The 16,053-nt window shown below is 45.5% G+C and overlaps 1 protein-coding gene across 1 annotated transcript in view; it reads left to right on the forward strand.

Annotated features, from left to right (window-relative positions):
• The first annotated feature begins 484 nt into the window (after positions 1–484).
• Positions 485–16,053, forward strand: part of KIF26B (kinesin family member 26B) — a 500,879-nt gene continuing 485,310 nt past the window's right edge. Inside the window, exons 1-2 of the mRNA XM_049713434.1 lie at positions 485–1,399; positions 2,221–2,622. Coding sequence (XP_049569391.1) covers positions 1,337–1,399; positions 2,221–2,622 — 465 coding nt within the window. The 5' untranslated portion in view covers positions 485–1,336. The remainder of the gene's footprint in view (positions 1,400–2,220; positions 2,623–16,053) is intronic.

Genomic DNA, 16,053 nt, shown 5'->3' on the forward strand with positions numbered 1-16,053 from the left:
GGGGGATGCCGAGGGGACCCCCGGCCAAGGCGAGGCCAAGGGCAGCTTGCGCACACCCCCTTCCAGGCCCGCGCCGTCTGCGCCGAGCGTGTGCCGCGCGGCAAGTCCCTCAGTTTCCCTGCCCGGCGGCGGCCCTTTGCTCCCCGGGCTCGCGCGGCCCAGCCCTGGGCGACTAGGCACAGCACACACTGGGTCGCGGGCGGGCGGGGGCGAAGGACCTGTTCTCCCGCTGCGCTCGGGAGGGTGGCCCCCAGGCCGGCCGGGCTTGGTAGGGCAATTCCAGAAAAGGTTTGCAGGGCAGGTCTAGGAGAACAAAGGCCGGGGGGAGGACCCGGCATATTTGTGGACTTGTTTGTGACTCAATCCCTCTTACACGGCGTTTCAAAGGCAGAACTGCAAGCCTTGCCAGGAAGAGAAAGAACTTGGGGGCGGGGAGGCTCGGGCGCATTTCTGTCCGGTCGCGCTCGCTCGGCGCTGCCCAGGCTCGCGCAGTGCTGTTTCATTAGAGCCCCGGATCCGGGCCACTCACCAGCAACTTCCCCGCAACAGGCGAGATTTACGACCCCCTCCCCCGGCTCTCGGCCTCGCAATGTCAGGCAGGAGCGCCGCAACATAAAATGGATCCCGGCAGACGCGGCGGCTGCAGCCAGGCGGCGGGCTCCCCGGAGGGGCCGCTGTTCGCGAGGCTCCGCGCTGCGCCCCGGCGCACACGCGCGCCCTGACCGCAGACGCCGGCCGGGGCGCCCCGCCGGCCGGGCCACGCCGCCGCCCCTCTCTGCCCTCGCGCAACTGTCAGGCAAAGCGGGCCGGCGGATATTGGCTCCCTAACACGCCGAGGCTCCTCCCCGATCTGGATCTTTATATTTTGGGAGAATTTCTTTGAACTCAGTTACCAAGCTCCGCGAAGGAGACAAGTTCCCAGAGCCGGCTCGCCGGCGGAGGCGAGGCGGGGGGCCCGCCCACCTTGTCTGCAGCTGCCGTGTGCCCCGATTGTACTCGTCTTTTCCCTCGTGGAGGAAAACGGACTCGCTAGGCTGAGGAGAATGCCAATTATCTGGATGTGACCGTGAAAAGAGAACGTGTGGTTGGAGAAGGCAGAAGAGGAGGAAACGCATTATTTGAAGAGAAGAATAAACCAGGCATTGCAACCCTTCTGCAAATTAGTGCTGTTACTTCTGAGGTCCATCTGCTTTTATCCCCCCGCCCCTTCAGTTAAGAAACCTTGACTTGAGGGCCAAGAGACAGCCCCCTACAACTGGACACCCTTCTGGGTTGGAAGACCTTTTGGATGTAGCGTTGGTGGAACATTTAGACACTCTCCTCTGGAAAAGCCACCATGAATTCGGTAGCTGGGAATAAAGAGAGGCTTGCAGTCTCCACCAGGGGCAAGAAATACGGGGTAAGTTGTCATGGGTATAATGCGGAGACGCGTTACCGGACTCTTCCCGGCCAGGGTTCCCCTTTCCAGGTAACGTGCAGCCAGGGCAGGGTGGCCCCGAGCTCTCCTCCCGCTGCTGAGGCGCCTCGGCTGGGCTAGCCGGCGTGCGCGCGCGGAGGCGGGTCCGCCAGCAACGACGCCAGCGCACTCGCCTTGCCCTCGGAATTTTTGCAGCCCTCTCGTTCCTTCTCTTCCCCGCATCCCTAACTTTTGCAGCATGCCTGCACTTCCAAGCAGAGTTAAGCCGAATGGGAGGGTTTCCCACGATTTCTCTGCTGTTCTTAAGGGGCCGTTTTCCTGGAGGAGGGAGAACCTTTCATTTACCTTCAGGATCCGGAGGGCCTTGCCCTGAATGAATAAAAATCCAAAAGTCATAGCCCACCCCCCGCCCCCCGTCGTCCAGGATCTTAAAAGTGAGCTCCTGCTGGGGTGGGTGCCGGATTCAAAAGCGCGGGGAGCTGAATCCGTGGGTTCCTTTGCAGAAACCATCGAAATTCCCTGAGCGAGTGAGCCCCTCTCCTCTAAACCAGAGGAGTCCGCCGCCTCCCGGGAACCGGTGCAGGGGTCACCCGGGCGACGGGGATTCACTTAAGCACAATTAACCAGACATAGGGAGGCAGATTTGGCCGCAGGGCTCAGAGCGGCCCTAAACGTGCGCCTGGGGGCGCTTGGCCGGGTCCTCGGTGGCGCGCAGGTCCCCGGGCAGGCGGGAGGGCGGACCTGGGCAGAGGCGCGGGAGCCAGCCGCCCTGCGGCCCCTGACACCGTGTGTCTCCCCCGCAGGTGAATGAAGTCTGCTCACCCACCAAGCCCGCGGCGCCCTTCTCTCCGGAAAGCTGGTACCGGAAAGCATACGAAGAGTCGCGCGCCGGGAGCCGCCCCACTCCCGAGGGCGCGGGCTCGGCGCTCGGCTCGTCGGGGACGCCGTCCCCCGGCTCGGGCACCTCGTCCCCGAGCTCCTTCACGGGCTCCCCGGGCCCCGCCTCCCCGGGCATTGGCACCAGCTCGCCTGGCTCCCTGGGCGGCTCGCCAGGTTTCGGCACGGGCTCCCCGGGCTCGGGCAGCGGCGGCGGCTCCTCCCCCGGATCGGACCGCGGCGTCTGGTGCGAGAATTGCAACGCCCGCCTGGTGGAGCTGAAGAGGCAGGCTCTGAAGCTGCTCCTCCCGGGGCCCTTTCCGGGCAAGGTGAGCGCCGCCGGGGACAGGGCTGGGCGGGCAACAACTGCGCGCCTCGCCGCGGCCGTGGATCGGGGGACCTGCAGCGCTGTGCGCTGCTCGGTTCCGGAGAAGGCGTTGGCCGAGCCGGGTCAGCTCCCGGCCTCGGGGGCGACCCTGCGCGTCTCCCCCGCCAGACCTTCCCCGGGCGCAGTGCTTGGATGGTGCGTACGCGGTTCCAGGCCTCGCTGCCCACCGGGGCTGCCCAGGTTATTCTTCCTGCTGCCCTCCACTCCTCAGAGTGCCCTTTCTGTGCCCCCAGGACTCGCCCATCCATCCCGTTGGTCCCGCGCGGTGCTGCCTTCGCCCGAGACCCTCTTCCCGGGCGTCCACAGGCCTTTGCCGCGTCGCAGGCCGGGGACACGCTGACACCAGCTACTGGGATTCTTTCCTTTCCGCGCCCCCCTACCGGGGCGACTCCTTAGATTTTTCTCCCCACCCCCACCCGTGATCATTTACAAAAATGTCGGAGGGAGTAGTAAAAGCGGGCTGATAATTAGGAGTTGGCATTTCCCATTGCCTATTCGTGAGCCTTCCTTCCCAGGGCTACCAAAACAGAAACACATATTGGAAAGTCAGCATTTCCCCCTAACCTCTGTGTGTCTATCAGAGGAAGATTAAGGGGTGAGTAGTTCTTTGAGCGGGGCTCCCTCCTGCCTGCACCAGTGCTGAGCACGTTGATTCCTCCATGGCAGCCCTGCCAGCGTTGTGTGTGTCCCCAGAGTGTAACACAATGCAGTTGTATTTGCACTGTTCGGTCTAAGTACTATCAAATGATAATATTTACTTGTTCACTTCAAAGAGTTTTTTCTATCAGTGCTTAGAGAGGAATATCAAGAACACAGCGTGAATTGCTGTAGAGAATTCTGACCCTGTTCAGTGGGACTTTCTGGTTTGTACTTCTGTGACTTTTGAAGTGAAATGTGATTTTGAGTAGTGGAGTCTAGGAATAGCTGCATCTGCTTGCCGTTTCTGCTTATCCAAATATACACGCATTGATCTTTTCATACGCAAGGGTTAAATTAAACAGATACCCGCAGGAGTTGTAAAATTTTAAATGTGGAAAGTTGCCACCAAGAGAATTGGTTTTATGAATCCCGAATTTATCTCAAGAGTAATTAACTTGTAGATTGTTGTCAGTACGCCATTTTCGTAGTTTCATAATAAATCTGTCAGGACACCCCTAAAAGTAAATCTCAGGGACTCTAAAAAGCTTATTTCACTCTTGCATGCCATATCTTCCGATTTAACACTCTCTTCACTCACAGATTTATTTACTCTTGTGATTGTTTATCAATATTATTTGATTATCTACTACACTCAAGGAACTGTGTTAGGCACAGCAATAAAATAACAGGTACACACAGCCCTTGTCCACATGGAGCTTATATTCTAATGGAGGATACAGACATTAACCACAAAATGCACAATTCATTATTTGTTTCCATTTGCGGTGAGTGCTGCAGAGGAAGAGTGTGGGATGCTGTAAGTCTGTATAACCAGACTAGACCAGCTGATAAATTTTGAAGAACTTTGGTTCTTTTTTTTTTTAATTTAGGTCTTTTTTAAAAAATTAATTAATTAATTATATTTATTTTTTGCTGTGTTGGGTCTTCGTTTCCGCTCGAGGGCTTTCTCTAGTTGCAGCGAGCGGGGGCCACTCTTCATCGCGGTGCACAGGCCTCTCACTGTCGCGGCCTCTCTTGTTGCGGAGCACAGGCTCCAGACGCGCAGGCTCAGTAGTGGTGGCTCACGGGCCTAGTTGCTGCACGGCATGTGGGATCCTCCCAGACCAGGGACGAACCCGTGTCCCCTGCATTGGCAGGCAGACTCTCAACCACTGCGCCACCAGGGAAGCCCAAGAACTTTGGTTCTTAAAGATATATTTTTGGCAATCCTAGTAAGTTGCAGCCTACCAATTTTTTCTAGAACATTCTTGCGGACCTGTTCTTACAGTAACTTCTTTGTGTTGTTGAATGCTCCGTGTGTGCCAAGGTAAATTAAAATATACTCTTTTCATAAAAGTGGAGGGAGGAAAGGAAATCTATAGGAAGAAGAAACAAATGTTGAAACTTAAATGCATCCATCATGTTTTGTGGAGTCATGTGACAAAGTAGATTTTTGGCTTTGTTGAAGCAGCCTGGAAAATTCATTCACAGTGCAATAGGAGGCAGCTTGATATATTTGGCAATTTTATTTATGTGATGAAATAAAAGTGATGCTGGGAAACTGATTATATTATCAGAGTGATGGCTCCAGAGGAAACGTTGGATCTGGGGAACCTCAATGCTCTACACCAATTTAAAGTGATCCAGGCACATCTAGAGAAGAGCTGTCAGTCTTGGGGACAGTCACATGGGGTCACTTTAAGTGCACACATGAATTTGCCTGGAGTTTAAGATGTGATGTAGCACAGTGAAACATGACATGTGGTGCAGGGAGGGCATCATAAGACTTAGCTAGAAACAAGGGTTGTTCAGATGACCTCATTGTTAGTAATGAGGTATGGGGCCAGAATTTTAACTACCAATCCTCTGCCTGTCTCTGGGAATAATAATTTCAGGGTTTTTTTCTTTTTTAAGTATTGGTACCCTCAGGTAATATTTCCATTACACCTTTAAAGTTTGCAGCATTTTTTTTTTAAGTTTGCAGCATTTTAACCAAACAAATGTTGTGTTCTCTCAAGCACCATGGATGGAGGCCCACGTAACTCCAACACAAGGCCTTTCTTCTTCCCTGAGCTAGATTTATGAGCAAACTGTGGACCTCCGTAGCCCTCAGGCACAGAAGGAGTTAAGTTTCATTAGAACAAGAGAGGTCATTGTGACTCCAACATGTAGTTTGCCCTGAAGAGTAAGGGTCTGGAAGATAAAGGCATGTTTTTGAGAGGTAATTAGCAAAAATCATCTTTGTAATTCACTTAAGATGAATTTGGGGACTCTTTTCTTACATAGAGTATTACATTCTGTGAGGTGGTATTAAAAGTCTCCTCGGTAGGCATTTAAAAGTCAAAGGCAGAATAGTACATCCAGGAACCTTATAATTTTAGGGGGGATTTGGTTTTAGTTCTTTCTCTACCACCGATTTCTTTTGTGACAGTGAGTAAATCAGTTTTCCTCTGTATTTTAACTTTCCCATTAATACACTAAGGAAAAAATGATTCAGACTCTAGAGGATCTTTTAATGATTAGAATGTCAAAAAATTATTTTAGGTGAGGCTTGAAAAGTGCTTCCATTCTTTAGAGAAAGAGGTGAAGATTTATCTTTTTTTTTTTTTTGCCACACTGCGGAACTTCCCTGACCAGGGATCAAACCCGCACCCCCTGCAGTGGAAGCGTGGAGTCTTAACCACTGGACCACCAGGGAAGTCCAAGATGTGGAGGTTTATGATTATTAACTAGACAAGATTCTATGGGATTTATGTTTTACAGAATTTAGGGCTTTTCTTGCAAAATATTATCCACTTTCAGTTTCTGATTTCATCAGTACATTTCCCAAATATCATTTTGCCGTATGAATTCTCACATCATGCCCACTGGTAGGTAGCCAGCGCTGTTGAATTCCCCCAGTTTTGTCTCTGAAACAGTTGGTTAAGGAGGGGAGGTAAAGTGCTGGCGGGCCCATGCAGGGAGGTCGGGCTGGTCCCAGGAGTTAGACAGTGGCTCTAGTGGCCTGAGGCGTGACCACCCGGTTCTGAGCACTCTCAGTACTAGTCATGTGTCCACTGGAGAATGAGACTTCATGGCAGAAGGCTACACGGCTCGGAAGTTTCTAGCTTAGGTAACTGGGTGGGTGGGGTAATGTTGACTGAGGCAGGAAATGGGAAGAGATACAGATTTGGGGGGAGCTCATAGAGAAAGATGATAATGGATTTGGAAGAGATAGAGAATAAAGGCAGATTTAGGAATGACACAGACTGAGGAATGTAGAAGAGACAACTGTGAGCTCACATAACTCTTAATGATGCTCTGGATCCCACCTGTCAAATAGCAGCTCACCTGAGTGAGTCAAGATTTTTGCCTGGTGACAGACTGTAAACCATTTGGATTGACTTATTACTTCAGTCAGTAAAAAAAGTACTTATTGGGTTTGTATCATTTCTTTTCTAGGGCTGGTAAGCGAAAGTGGTCAGATAAAAGGAAAGAATGTGGTTTTGTAAAGTGTTGGGATTTTAAGTGAAATCAGTCCTTTTACCCATTGTGGTGTCCCACTGTGTAAATATAAAACCATTTCATATCCATTGGCCAGAGCATCTTTCCTGTTTTATACACAGTCAAGGCACGGAGCCAGAAATGCGGGCCAAGGAACGAATCTCCCATTTTGGGGCTATCCTAGATCATTTCGAGATCTGTTACAGAACTTTTGAATTGACAGTGTAAGCCCTATGAAACATCAGCCCCAAAGAACTCCCTGGGGTAAGTAGAAATGTTCCAGGTTGGCAGAAGGTTATCAGACATCTATTCATTTCCATATCAATAAAAGAAAATCTTTTATATAAAAAACAGTACAGAACTACATTCCTAGCTGAATTTTTCCCTGGTCATATATTCTGGGTCCATTTATGCCCCAGAAATGTCAGGAAGATTAGCCAGACATACTGAGAAGAGTGGCCAGGAATCACAGAGATGAAAGAAAGGAATGTGTCAGGGGGTTTAAGAACACCAAACGTAGACTCTAAATAGCCAGGGCCCAAGTAAGTCTAGACTTGGGAATATATATATACATACATATATATATATACACACACACACACATATAAATATATATGTATATATATATATTTTTTCAGTTCAAAAACAGGGGTATGAAAAAATAACTCCATTTAAAAGATCCCCTAGAAGCCAATGTAAGACTCTTTATAAATAGATACTGAATTTTAAGTACTTATTAATTATGAGAAAAGTCTATTGGAAATCTTTTTATGAACACATGGCTGTTTTCAGAAAGCTTCATTTGAATCTTTTCCATTTCGGAAATATTTTAGATAAGGGATCAGCTAATAGATAATATCGGTAATGAAAAAGTCCAGTAGCATTTATCATTAAAACATTTCTCAAACATTTTAGGTAGTATAAAAACATTCCCAGTAGAGACATATGAGCAGTAGTATCTTCTTTAAGGCTTAGTAAGCTATGGCATAATCGCATTTCATTCTACCAGACTTTTAATTGTGAACCAACAGGGTCAGTTTTTTTTTTTTTTTTAACTTTTAATGAACTAGACTCTCTAGAGTTTTAGGAAGAAAATGAGATTTAAGGGTCAAATCAACTTTAGCTTCCTCCTGAGAAAATTTTATCTTTTGATTTTATATAGTATAAATATCAAACTCAGAATTTAGAGAAAAACAATATTTAGGCTACTATCACAAAACATTAAATTATATAAGCACTGAATTGGGACATTCATCTGAATAGAAGAAACACATGGTATTTATTATATAAATATTTTGTGAGATTATAAATGTAAAATTTGTATCTTACACAAAATGACAAAATTATGAATTTTAATCTTAAAAATATAAGTTAGAGAATGTAAAATTATTTTGGTATATAACAAATACTGATTTTTAAAAATTTTTACAAAATTATGTAAACAGAAATTAGCATAAAATGAACAAATCAAACACTAACATATTAGTTTAGTTCATATATATAATCAAGTTAAAGCACTAAGTATTTTCAGATTCCTCACATCTCCCTGATATTTTAATCTATTTGAAATACTTACTGAGTAAACAAATACATTCAAATAATTATCACTGAGTTTGTGATCTGGAGAATTTTTGAAAAGTACATTCACCACAAGATATAAATTAATTTAAAAACAATGTCATTAGAAACAGTATATTAAATTAGGAGTTTAAAAGGAGAAAGGTGGAAAAATTAGTTGGAAGATGCAATGAACAGGAAAGACACTTATTCTATTAAACACCAGGATCACTGGAACGTTCATTCATCCTTCATCCCAAAAGTATTCGTTGAACTGTTGCATGTGCTAATAACATAGTCATATGAGTTGTTAAGTTTGTAGTCACGGATAGGTTATAGTTTGTAGTCACGGATAGGTTATTTATTATAGGTTATTTATTAGCCACTATCCTAACCTTCCCACTAGCACTATTCTCCCACATCCTGACCTTTACTTCAGAACCCCTAAACTCCCTGCAGTTAAAGACTCAAATCCAAGTAGAACTGGTGGTCTCATGGACACTACTTCAACTCTGACTCCAATCTACTGTGAATAGCATCATATGGCTTTAAACATTCTATTGTGGATACTACTGTGGATTTGTATTGAATCAACTACATTTCCCAGAATTCTCCTCCCTGTAGGGAAGGGAACAGAGATAGTTTGAGATGTTGAAGATGGAAGTGAAGCAGCAGACACATTCTTCTTTGAATCTTGAAGAGTCAGTGCAGGGCATGAAAGATTATAGCTCATCACATAATTGTCTCTTCTGCCATTGGTATGAGGCAGCAACTAGGCTCCTCTACTTTCTGATGGATTTCTTAAGATCGTCCAACTACTGGACCAGGTGTATGTTTTGCTTCATGATGAAGGGCACCATCCTCTCCTGTGGAACATCTCTATCACTGAAGGTGAAGATGTCTAGGTATTGAGAGACTGAGGAGGGTTCTAGGCTATCCTTGTGGGTTCCAGCACATCCTCACTGGTTCAAGTTTTTCCTTGCTTCCCCAAATTTGTGTTTATTTCTCCTTGCCGATGGCCCTACTGACTTCAGGGTCTAACTCTGGCAGGAAGAGAGGAAAGTAACCATTTTGAAATATGCTGGAAGTGTTTTCCATAACAGAGGCTTACTTTCCAGCAAAACAGACTTCTCAAGAGCCTGAGTTCCCTGGTGGAAGGGCATCTCCCTGATTCCACCTTCTTCTAGCATTTCTTTTTCACCGCCACACCATCAGGGCTCAACAATGGAGGAAAGCTCCAGTTTTTTTTTTTAATTAAAAAAATTTTTTTATTGTATATATATTTTTTATTTTTGGCTGCTTTGGGTCTTCGTTGCTGTGCTCGGGCTTTCTCTAGTTGTGGTGAGCGGGGGTTACTCTTCGTTGCAGTGCCTGCGTTTGTCGTTGCAGTGGCTTCTCTTGTTGCGGAGCATGGGCTCTAGGCACATGGACTTCAGTAGTTGTGGCACGTGGGCTCAGTAGTTGTGGCGCACAGGCTTAGTTGCTCTGGGCATGTGGGATCTTTCCAGACCAGGGCTCGAACCCATGTCCCCTGCATTGGCAGGTGGATTCTTAAGCACTGCGCCACCAGAGAAGTCCCATGGTCAGTTTTTATAGTGATTTAATTCACTTTGTAAAAATCCCTGGCCTGTAGTAATTTCTTCCACACTCACTGCAGATAGTATTATTGCATTAGAAATGTGATTTTTAAATGGCTGAGCCTGGTAATTTGTCGGCATTTAGAAGGATTAAGTCAATAAAATAGGCAACATCAGTTGCTCTTTGGCATTATATCACAGATCAAACTGAACCATTCATCAGCTAATAATAATGGTGATGGTAATAACAATGATGATTACAAGTGGCTAACAATTATCATCCTTAGTATGTGCTAGGCACTGTACTAATATGTACACACATACTTACATACATTCATAAAATCTCATGTAGCAAAATGAAGATGAACCCAATTTCTTTTCTTTACCCTGGAATTCCAGGTGATTGATGTGGTTCAGGTCACAAAAGGAAGTATGAGTAAAGATGCAAGGAACAGAGAAATCCAAGGATGCTTCTCCCCTTCCAAAGCCATTGAGGGTATTACACTATTAGTGTAACTGCCTGAGTGGAGACCCTTGCTTGAGGGAGAAGGTTGTGGTTATTTTTCCTGGTAACTTCACTTTCAGGATGGGGGGAAAATATGTGAGGTGGTCAGGACCCTGAGCTGAGTAATTTGCTTGGCTGGAATGTATTAGAGGGGGCAAAGGAACTTCCTTATATTTATATTCACTTGGCCGAGGCTGTTGTCAACCGTTTCTGAAAAGCCCTGCCCTAGGGACCCGTGGAGACTGTCTGAGAGGACATGTTCTTTAGCTAGACCTTCTGCGCCACGTCAGCAGGGCTGCCAGACTCCACTCTGTTTCATCCCCGCAGAGACTGGTGCAGAGACCACGTGCACACTGGTGTCTGTGAGGGTTCCCAGTCTCTTTTCAGGAATGTAAAACTAATTTCCTTTTTACCCGTATCTTGAGTCACAGGCTGATCATAAAAATCTTCCCTTTTTTAAAAAAAATCTCCTGTGTGGTCTTATTGTGTCAAAGAAGCACTGTTTAGAAAGGGCTCCCGTTGCTCTTTCAGACTCAAAGGCACCAATCAGAAATGTCTTAAGAGTATATTTGTGTAGGTGCAAAAGGACTGGCAATACATCTCTATTCCTAAATGGCTTTTGAAATATTAATTAGAATAGTGAATCAGTTTGTACTCATCATCCTGCTTCCCACTGCCTTTGGGATGCTTTAGAACCCATCTAAGAAAATTAGATTTTGAATTATGGTTAGAAAGGTTGTCTGTCCACCTTTTCCAGGTTTTAAAGAAGTTCACCTATGTTTTCCTTGAATATGTGTAAGGTTTCCTTTCTAATAGTTAGATCTCTGATCCATTGGGAGATTATTTTGGTGTATAATGAGAGGTATAGATCAATTTTATCTTTTTCTAAATGTCTATCCAGTTGTCCCCAAACCCTTTATTAAAACATTCATCTTTCCCCCATTGATTTGAAATAACCATTATCATAAACCAGATTTTCAGTACTTGGGTCTACTTCTGGACCTTCTGTTATGTCCCATTTATCTGTCTTTTCACGTACCAATTCCATACTATTTTAGTTACGGAAGCTTTGGAGCATGTTTTAGTACTTGGTAATGTTGGCTCTCTCTCTTTCCCAAACAATGCCTTTCTTTCTAGTAGTTTCCTGGTTATTCTTCCAGACTATTTTCCCATATGAACTTTAGAATCAACTTGCCTAACTCCATAAAATTTTTTAAAATTGGGACCATGTTAAACTTATACATTAACCTGAGGGATATCTGGCATCTTTATGATGTTGACTCCTTCCCAAGAACATGGAATGTCTTTCCATTTGAACACATCTACTTTTCAGCAATTTTAAAGGCTTTTCTTGTAGAGGCTTTATTTCTTGTTAGACTTATTTTTAGGCATTAAAAATACTTTTTGTTGCTATTATAAAGGAGCTCTTATCTTCCATTATTTCTTCTAATTGATAATTGTTAATATATAAGAAGGATATTATATATATCTTACATATATATCTTATATCCTATTATTAAATTGTGTTACTGTATTCATTAGTTTTTAAATGGGTACTCTTGGATTTTCAAAAGGATTTATCTTCTACAAATAGAGACAGCATCACTCCTCTCCTTTGCTAATTTTATTCCTCTAATAGTTTTCTCTTGTTTGTTACATTTATGGGCATATATACAGTGGGCATATGTACAGTTTTTCTCACTAAGTAAGATCTTGGCTTTTGGACTGAGGTCTATGTATATTTTTAAAAGTTAGGGAAGTATCCATCAGTTCCTATTTTATTTACTTTTTTTCATCAGGAATGGGTGTTATATTTTGCCAAGGTCTTTTCAGTATTTAGGGAGACGATCATATGATTTTTCTCCTTAGATCTATTAATATGGTGAATTATTATCATTGCTTTCCTAATAATGAACCATCCTTGCATTCCCATAATAAACCCTACTTGGTCATGATGTATTTTTTTAAATATGCTGCTGGATTCAGTTTGCTGATATTTTATTTATTGTTTTTGCTTTCATATTCGTATGCCGTAAGCATTTTTGATTCCCACTCGTGTACCATCTGTGGTACTATGCCATATTATAACCAAGATATGAAAAAGACTCAAAATTCCTGCCCCGGAGCAACTCCCAGTCTAGTATTAGAGACAGACAAAGAACCAAAGAGTTAGGGTGCAGCATATTAAATGCTGGACCATGGGCTGTGGAGGCTGCTAGGAAGCAAAGAGAGGTGAGGCTCGGGCTGGGTTTGGAAGAGTGAGTAGGAGTTCAGCATGTGAACGTGGTGAATCACCCGCATTCCAGGCAGAGAGAATGGTGAGCATTAGGGCACAAAGAGGTTATGCACACTCAGTATCCTGGGGGAACTGCAGTGGTGCGTTGCCGACATAGTGCAGTGTGTGCATGGGTGAGTGACAGGCTGGGGAGGTGGCAGGGAGAGGACGAAGGGCCTCGTAGGCTAAAGAATCCTATAGGCTGGGTGGCCATTGAAGGGCTTTCAGGAAGGGAGTGAAGTGATCAGATATTCATTTAAGAAAGATTGCTCTGATAGGGAGAGAGAAACTGGATTCGAAGAGTGGTATCATGGAGTTCAGTGGAGAGGCCCCTCGCCGTGGCCTCAGTGAAAGATGGTGCAGACCTAACTAAGGCAGTAGCAGTGTGAATGAAGAGGCAGCCTGGCCCTGACAGATTTTGTACATAGAAAACCCATGGTGGCTGGCAGCTGAGAAATGGGGCAGGAGCGAGAGGATGAAGATTTCTGGCTAGGGCAAGTGTGAGGGTGCTGCAGCCGTTAATTGAGATGGAGAATACAGGCAGAGAGGGGGTTTTTGTTATGGTGGGTCTGATTTTCAAGGATGGGTGTGAATACTAAAACTGGTTTGGGTTCTCTAGAGCTTGAGATGGAATGTTCCAGTGGGGTCCAGTGGGGCTCTAGAGTGGATTCAGAGCTGGAGCCATGGATCTGGGAAATGTCAGCATGAGGAAGGTGGTGGAATCCACAGATGAGGTGAGCTCTCCCCGAAGGATGTGTAGAGTGACAGACGGTGAAGTGTGGAGCTGTGGGACCCATTGACATTGAAGGGACAGGCAGCCTTGAGGAGTCAGGAAGACAATTCAAGGAGAGACCAGAAAAGGGGGAGGAAGATAAGAAAAAGTGGTATCATGGAAACGGAGGGAGGGGTGAGCTTGAGAAGGTAGGGGTGATGAAAGGTCAGATACCTTGGAGAGATCAAGGAGGTAAGGGCTGAGGTTTCCACTGAATCAGTAAATAGGAGGTCACCAGGGATCTTTGTTAGAAGTTTCTGGCACCCTGGAGAAAGGCAGGCAATGACAGTGTGTCCAGGAGTGAGGGAGAGGTGAGGACATCTGAGGCAGCTCAAAGTTGTTGAAGACACTGAGAGGTTAAGAGAGATTCATTTTCTGAGGCTCTTATGACCTTAAAACATGAAGATCTGGGGTCAACAACTTGGGTGCAAAACTAGGCTGCATCACCGAGTGTGTGACCTTGGGCAAGTCACTTAGCCTTTCTGAACCTGGTTATTCTCACCTTTACAATGGGGGTGAGCTTCCCTGGTGGTGAGTGGTTAAGAATCCACCTGCCAATGCAGGGGACATGGGTTCGAGCCCTGGTCTGGAAAGATCCCACATGCCGCAGAGCAACTAAGTCCGTGCGCCACAGCTACTGAGCCTGCGAGCCATAACTACTGAGCCCGTGTGCCACACCTACTGAAGCCCATGCACCTAGAGCCTGTGCTCCGCAACAAGAGAAGCCACCACAATGAGAAGCTGGCGCACTGCAACGAAGAGTAGCCCCCGCTTGCTGCAACTAGAGAAAGCCCACGCGCAGCAATGAAGACCCATCGCAGCCAGAAATAAATAAATAAAATAAATGTATACAATGGGGGTAATGTTGGGCCCTGCCAGGGTTGCTGTGAGGAGCTGGTGAAATTGTGAGATGATATCCAACCATCACTTTCTGTTTTATTCCAAGGATGCCCCACAGGAAGTTGAATTTTATGACAATTCCTTCCTTTCCCTCTCTCTCTCTCTCTTCTCTTCCTTTCTTCTTCTCTTTTCCTCTCTCCCTCTCTCTCTCTTTCTTTTTCCTTTTGCCAGTGATCTGACACCAAAACAGAAAAGCAGTTGTCAGAGAAGGTGGAACCATTAAGCTCGTCTCCTTTCCCGTTTCCTCACCTCCAAGTGAAGAAAGCGTCTCCTACTTATTTATTCATTTGTAGGGTGGCTTCCACAGGACCAGGAGAACTCGGTTGATGAAAATAGCTACTCCTTTTAGTTGAGATGCCATGAATATGGATTGAGATTGTTTGTCACAGATGGAAATGCCCCCTTTAAGCCCTGCCCCTCTCAGAGGCCCCCCAGGGAGCACCGCACACACCGAACTTTGCAGTTCCACTCCGGCGAGTGTGGGAGAGCAGACGTCCCCCAGTGACAGCACATGCAGTGTGCGGATCTGAGCGACATTGGGAATTTGGGCTTATCTGCCTCCCGATCCAGTTTTATCTTTCTCAGACAGTTTTCTTTGCAGTTATACTTTGCTGATCCTATCGCATCGATTCCGCCCAGGCCCTGTGGAGAAGTCTGGAAATAAAGACACTCTCCCCACACCAAGCAGTATTTCCTGCACATATCCCTGCTCTCGGAGCTGGAGCTGCCTTGGGTAGAGAGTGTTCTTGTAAACGCTTGTGTAGAAAGAGTCGATATCCTTATGCTGCTCTATAGGTGAACATTTCAGAAGGCTCTGGAGTAGAGTAAGTTCTTTTGATAAGCAGAACTATATCGAAATATATCTTAAGTGTTATAGACTAACTTACGGCTGACGGGCTACTTTTATTCATCTTTTCTGCTGGATGGAGTTTAAGCTCGATGTTGTTGCTGCCCACAATAAGTTCTTGTTAAAAGTTTTAGTTCTCCACACAGCATGTTTTAAAAATCTTTGCTAGTTCTTACACACGAAATGTTTTTATTTTTAAAGCATGAACTGCGAATAATCAGTTTAAATCTACTTTGCCACCACAGGGGTGAAAAATGTAAACGAATAATTCTTTATCTAATCTGAGTGATGTCTGGGATTTGTAGTTGCTAACTAAGGATTTCTTCTAAGATAACATAGGAATTTATAGGGCTTGAGATTTTTCTATGAAGTAATTCCATCTTTTAATTAGCGGTGATGAGCAGCTACGCTTTCCCATGAAACACGATCATCTTATTTATAGTGGTTGCTTTCCTTAGAGCTGTAATCACTACTTCCCTACTCCCTGCCCCATCTACCTGGTGGTTTCATGCAGCTGTAGGAGACTTACTTATTAACTGATTAGAAAGCATCACCACCACCACCAACAACCAAAAGCTATTGAGCTATCTAACCAAAGAATTATACAGAAAATACACAGTTGAATTCAGGCAGACGACTAGTAACTGCCATTATCTCATGAAAAATAATCACCTGCCTGGTTCGGTTGTGTGGCTTTTCTTAGAGGGATGTCTCGATCCTGAGCACGGCGGCTGAAGAGGTGGCCTTGAGTGTCTTCCTTGTGGGCCCACAGCTGTGAACTGGAGCATCACTTGTTTCCATCAAGCCAGGCAGTGTG

Source organism: Orcinus orca, chromosome 1, assembly GCF_937001465.1.
Source record: "Orcinus orca chromosome 1, mOrcOrc1.1, whole genome shotgun sequence".
NCBI lineage: Eukaryota > Metazoa > Chordata > Mammalia > Artiodactyla > Delphinidae > Orcinus > Orcinus orca.